The sequence below is a fragment of the Cucurbita moschata genome, unplaced genomic scaffold (genome assembly GCF_002738365.1).
Source record: "Cucurbita moschata cultivar Rifu unplaced genomic scaffold, Cmos_1.0 Cmo_Scf00006, whole genome shotgun sequence".
NCBI classification, from domain to species: Eukaryota; Viridiplantae; Streptophyta; class Magnoliopsida; order Cucurbitales; family Cucurbitaceae; genus Cucurbita; species Cucurbita moschata.
Window position 1 is genome coordinate 1,093,081 of NW_019268522.1, and position 6,545 is coordinate 1,099,625.

Consider the following 6,545-nt stretch of genomic DNA (forward strand, 5'->3'; position numbering starts at 1 on the left):
AAAAAAAAAAAAAAAAAAAAAAAAAAAAAAAAAAAAAGAGCATATTTTGTTTTCTTATTTTAGAAGGGGAGTGGGTTTTGGAGGCCCACATTTGAAAAGTTGGCAAAAAAGAGAAGTAGGCCCATTAAAGCATGAATGGAATGTAATATAACAAATATATAGAACAATATTTTGGTTCTCTTCACACCAAATTGCCTACTTGCTTAGATTGGTATCATGTCTTCATCATCCTCTCTAGTTCCTATTGAGGGCCCCTCCATCTTCCCCAAATTTCAACCCTTCTTTACTTCTTATTCGTTCGAGACTACCACTAGTAGATATTGTCCGTTTTACACTGTTATGTACTGTCGTTAGCCTCACGATTTTAAAACGCGTCTACCAAAAAGAGGTATCCAACCAATGTGAGGTCTCACAATCCACCTCCCTTGGGGGCCAACATTCTCGCTGGCACAACGCTCGACGTCTTACTCTAAAACATTTGTAACAGTCTGATTATGAGATCCCACATCGGTTGGGGAGGAGAACGAAGCACCCTTTATAAGGGTATGGAAACCTTTCCCTAGTAAATGCGTTTTAAAAATCTTGAGGGAAAACCCAAAAGGGAAAGCCCAAAGAGGACAATATTTGCTAGCGGTGGGCTTGAGCCGTTACAAATGGTATCATAGCCAGACACGGGGCGATGTGCTAGCAAGGAGGCTGTTCCCTGAAGGGGGTAGACACGAGGTAGTGTGCCAGTAAGAACGCTGGGCCTCGAAGGGGGTGGATTTGGTAGGGATCCCACATCGATTGGAGAAAGAAACGAGTGCCAGCGAAAACGTTGGGCCTTGAAGGGGGGGTGGATTATGAGATCTCATATCGGTTGAGGAGGAGAACGAAACACCTTTTATAAGAGTTTGGACATCTTTACCTAACAGATGCGTTTTAAAAACCTTGAGGGTAAGCCCGAAAGGGAAAGCCCAAAGAGGACAATATCGGCTAGCTATGGGCTTGGGCCGTTACCGAGGCCATCACTAGTAAACATTATCCGCTTTGGCCCATTACGTATCGCCGTCAGCCTCACGATTTTAAAACACGTCTACTAGGGATGTTTCATTCTCCTCTCCAACTTGGTGTGGGATCTCACACATGATTACCATCCACATTAATGGTTTGCCCTACTCTTACACTTATCAATCGTTAATCATTAGGGTTTAAAGTACGGGTGAAGTTGTTTACGATCGATTAAAATAGTTGTTTAACTTACATCGATCAAATGATCTTGACCTACTTAGTTTTAGTTTAAAATTTTTATATTGTAATGAATGAAATGACTGATCGAAAAAAGAAAAAAAAAACCTTCTAATTGTATGATCACGATACGACAACCTACCACCAAATAAGTCTTAGATAATCAAAACTAGACAACTGATTAAGTACGTTGTTAAAATTGTTGGGGGAGCTATAGTCATCGATATTATCGACCTATTAGATATTTTAATAAAAAAGTATTATAAATTAAATGTCATCATGTTATCCATTGATTTTTTTTCTTTTTATGTTATCGATAAAGAAATAATATTTATATTTAATGGTGGCCGATTGGAGGGGATATTTTTGAACCCTCCAAGCGACGATCGAGTGGTTTTATATGATTAAAATCATATGATCGGTCCACTAATGTCTCACATGACATGTCTTCTCTTAATTAATTAGCTGATGTTTACTTGAATAAATGTTTGAAACCGTCATGTAACAAATCAGCTGTCTGAATTCAAAACATGTCTAGATTTTTGTCTTACATTAAAGTCGACAAAAATTACTAAAATAATAATAATAAAAAAAACATATAAATAAAATATTTAAAATTGTATTAAGATATTAAATATATGATATTAATGAAAATAGAAAAAAGGCATCCAAGTTGCATCCAAACCAAACTAGAATTGACTATTTAATTTTTAATATTTTTTAAATATATTTATTTAAATGGAACATTATAGATAAGGTTCAAAGTGGAGAGCTTATTGTCACTATGTGACAATTTATAATAAAGTGGAATATTTAAGTAATTAAAATGTTTATTAAATGATTGATTTCCTTGGAAATATGGACTAAAAAATTATATAATTATTCCATTAAGATAAGAAAATAAAATATGATTTGGTATTATTTTAATTTTTGTAACAGCCCAAGCCCACCGCTAGTAGATATTGTCTGCTTTTGCTCGTTACGTATGATCGTCAGTCTCATAGTTTTAAAAAGCGTCTGTTAGGGTGAGATTTCTACACTTTTGGCTCTGATACCATTTTAATAGCCCAAGCTCACCTCTGGTAAATATTATCTATTTTAAAATCGTGACAACGATACTTAACGGGTTAAAGCGGACAATATATTGTTAGCAGTGAGCTGAAGCAATTACAACCATATACGAGAAAATGATAACAATCCTAATGCATGAACTAAACGAAGATAGTGGTCGTGAGATAAGAACATGCTATCATATCTATCGAAAATTGGTCAAAGTCAAATAAAGACATACCTTTTGAATTACGTAAATGATATCTAATATGTTTAAAATATCTATATATAGATATTAATTATTAGCAAAATGATATTAATCCCTTAAAAAAATATAAAAAGAAAATTAAAAATATTTATGTCAAATATATGTTAAAATATAATTTTAAATATTAATAACTAATTATCATATAAATTAAATTAATTTTGAAAATTAAAGAATTTTGATTTTCTTGAATTTTTTTTACATTAAAAGAAAAATAATTAATTGAATTGAGAAGAATGTTGTTATTAAATTTATTATGTTACACTCAACTACTTAGAATTATTGTTAGATAAGGATGCCTAAACCAACCTTCTTTATTGTCATAAATACCCTTTTTGTTATTTTTATTTATAAATATTATTTTATTTATTTTAATTTATTATTTTATGCGTCGTTTAATTTCAGAAAATTTCAAATAAGTCCTTAAACATTTTTGGGCTCGGTCTGTAATAGATCAGGAGAATAGCTTGAGAGGCACTTACCTCTCCCTCGTTCACGAAAATGTTGAGCATTTGAGAACATATCACTAGAGGAGTTTAATGGGTTCAAGCTTGCCTCGAATGGAGGCTAGGAAGAATGTGAGTCGAGAGGCCTGGGTCGAATATGTTGAGCTAAGAATATTGAGAGCGTAGTTTCGATGGTAGAGCTGAGGAGACTGACCTAAATATCCAACCTAAGTAGGTTGAGCCATGCAGGTCGAACTGAGCCAGCATGATTCCAATAAGTCGAGTTGAGCTAGTCGAACAAGTCGGATGATGAGTCAAAGGATTTGACCTGACTCGAGTGGGGTTAGATTGATCGAAGGGTAGAACAAGTTGAACCAATGTGAAATTGGTTAGAGTAAACTCTAGTTTGATTAGAGTAAAAATTCAACTTACCATGGTTTGTTTTAGGAAATTAGGAATTAATTATTTCTAAAATTTAAATAGTTTTAATTTAAACGGAGGGCAATTTGGGAATGAAATATGTAAAGGCTTTAGCTCAGCAGGACGTGTAATCCAAAGCGGATCTGACATCTGACGTGGCAAACAACTGTAAAATAGGAAGACAGCTGTCATACCAAACGGTGCCATTTTTTTGTCGTTTTGATATTTTTGGGTTTAAATAGCCGAAATAGAAAAAAGAAAAAAAAAAGAAAAAAGAAAAGTGAAAAACCACGTACAAAAAAATTTAAAACTGAAAGCTCACCTCAACCATGCCGGTTCAACTAACCCAACCGGCCACGGTTGGTTGAGTTGAACCTGATAGGGCTGACTTCAGACTGAATTAAAAAAAATACTTTCTAAATTTATAATTTATTTAAAAAATATACATAAAATTTTAAAATTTTAAATACGAACTTTATAAAATAATATTAAAATATCTATAAATAATTTATGAAATGTCAATAGACGATTTTCATTATATATATTGATAGTAATAATTTTCTAATTTTTTTTATAAAGATAGAGAGGGTTAATACGTATTTTTAAACATAATATTCAACAAATATATATATATTTTTTAAAAAAATTAAAGATAGTAATTCAATTTTTTTAAAGTTAAAAGAGTATTTTTGAAACACTATTAAAAATTTAAAAATAATTTTTAAACAAATTATTAACAATAATTTTTAAACAAATTAATAACCGGTTCCTAAAAAACGGATATTTTTGGAATTCTTTTTAAAGTTTAAATATCCACATCTCAAATTATTATATATATATATATATATATATATATATTTCATTATTTTTATTTTAAAATTTAAGTCTATTTTAATTTATAGATCTTGTTTTTATTTTTGTTTTTAGTTTTTAAAATATTTAAATTTTTAGTTAAATTAAAAAAAAAACTATGTTTTTCGAAAATAGTGTTTTATTATTGTTTAAATTAATGTGACATTTGTAACACCATTTTTTAATGGCATAACTAATTAATTAATTTTAGTGTAAAGACATAAATTAACCTAAAATAATCATAAGCTTTTGGGGAGCATAAGGGCATATAAATTAGGCGAATATATTAATAAAAAGATGCTCCCATTAAATAATAATAATAATAATAATAATAATAATAATGACGAATCTTATTTTAAAATTAAAAAATTAAATACAGAATAAAAAAAAAAAAAGGATTTTCTCTGAATTATTAGTTCAATAATAACAAGGAAACATAACATGTATTTCTGTCCCCCATATTGGAATTTCATGATTAAATTATTTTTTTTGTATATTTCTCACCGTTTCAATAATTATTAATATTATTATAATTAGTGGAATTAATATAAATTAAAAAAATTAAATACACCAATAATATATTAACACGCAAAATTTAAAATTTAAAAATTTATTATATTGTTTTAAAAAATTGCATAAAACACCCCTGATATAATTGAAATATCGACAAAGTTTAGGGGTTAATTTATAAAAATAAAAGTATTAAGAGAGAAATTGTAACAGATTAGGGTGGTTTGTGTAATTTTTCCTTCTATTTTTCGACGGTTTTCACAAATATGCAAAAGATGAAGGGTATGATAGAAAAAGACGCCACTCTGGAAATTAAAATATTTTATATTTTCCGTTGAATCCCTATAAATACATAGTGCGAGTGAAGACGGGTTTGCCAAACTCAATAGCCAAACACGGCTAATTAGGAAGAATTAGAGCAAAAAGCTCAAGATTCTCCTTTCCTCTTTCTCTCTCTACTGTGACGAAAATGGCGGCAACTTCTCGAAGATCGAACGGATCAGTTCTCCGATCGTTCTCACCGTCTGAAAGATTCTACGGTTACCGGAATTCATCTCCGTCGGCGTTCGCGTCGTCGACTTCCAGTTTCTCCTCTGGATCGGCAACTTCCTTTTTCTGCAGATCGACTTCGCCGTCGCGTGTGAAGGTTCACGGTTCGTCTTCAGTTTCCGTGCCGTCGGTGCGGTTTTATGTTGACCGTGCGATATCTCCGAACAGATCTGTGTCTGTTTCTTCTCGTGGCGGTGGGAAGAATCAAGTGGTGAAGAGGCAGAACAGTTCGAAGAGGACGTGTATGTGTTCTCCTACAACTCACCCTGGCTCGTTCCGGTGTAGCCTCCATAAAGGTATTATTTCGCAACCGCACGCGCCGTACTTGCCGAGTAGGTTGAATGCTCGTAGATCGGCTATGACGAATTCTCTGGTTAGAATCGGAGGTGTTGAAGGCGATCTTGTGAAGCGAGCTTTAGCGGCTTTGATTCGGCCTTCTTCTCATCAACAACGGCGCAGAGGCGATTTTAAGCCAAAGAGTAGCCGGCTCTCGATTATGTCCAAGGCCGTAGAAACATTATAATGATTTCGGTATGTTGAAATTGGAAACAACTCTGTGATTAGTAACTACCTGATCTCCGAGTTTCCGGAGATGAACTTCTCCTGATCTCAGATGGCGGTGGCGGGAACGGTATCAAGTTCCGACGAATCATACGGACCTACGTTCTGGACGGTACTATCTTTTCCTCTTCGGAGACCGTGACGGACATTATTCATCACTAAGAACTCTGGAAATCACCTTTGTACAAATTAATATGTTATACAGAATATGAATTTGTTTGTGTTCGTCGACAATCGGCGCTCAGACCTCAAATTGCGAAAAAATCCAGAAACCGATACCAAATTAATCAAACTCGCATGAATTAAAAAGGTCTAAAATCTCACTGATCGGACTAGAGGGAGATTTAGGGTTCGGAAAATCCTCTCCATTAACAGGTTGCCTCTGTTGCATTCTCTGTTCGTGCATTCCGTTATCTCCGCCGTGTAATCAGACGGTTTCTGTCAATACCTTTCGCTTTCATTTGCGTGGGCGGCGAGTGAGTTGTAGATAAGCGTAAGGCAGTGATGAGCCTATGTCACCAGCGTGCTACCGCCATTTGATTGGTTGCTTTGTGCTTGCTTTTTGCCTGGAGGAGGTAATATGGTTGTGCTTTTTCTTCTCTCTTCTTGTGATTGTGATATCTCTCTCTGTTTTTTGTTTATCTTTTTTTTTTTTTTTTTTTTTT

The 6,545-nt window shown here is 33.2% G+C and overlaps 1 protein-coding gene across 1 annotated transcript; it reads left to right on the forward strand.

Moving 5' to 3' along the window:
• Positions 1–5,142: 5,142 nt before the first annotated feature.
• On the forward strand, positions 5,143–6,124 carry LOC111444107. The gene has a single exon (XM_023082069.1). The coding sequence runs from the start codon at positions 5,240–5,242 to the stop codon at positions 5,840–5,842; it is 603 nt and encodes a 200-aa protein (XP_022937837.1). The 5' UTR covers positions 5,143–5,239; the 3' UTR covers positions 5,843–6,124.
• The last annotated feature ends 421 nt before the right edge of the window (positions 6,125–6,545 follow it).

Bases quoted from the DNA above. Each gene is read 5' to 3' on its own strand.
- LOC111444107 (XM_023082069.1), top strand. From the start codon at position 5,240: ATGGCGGCAACTTCTCGAAGATCGAACGGATCAGTTCTCCGATCGTTC.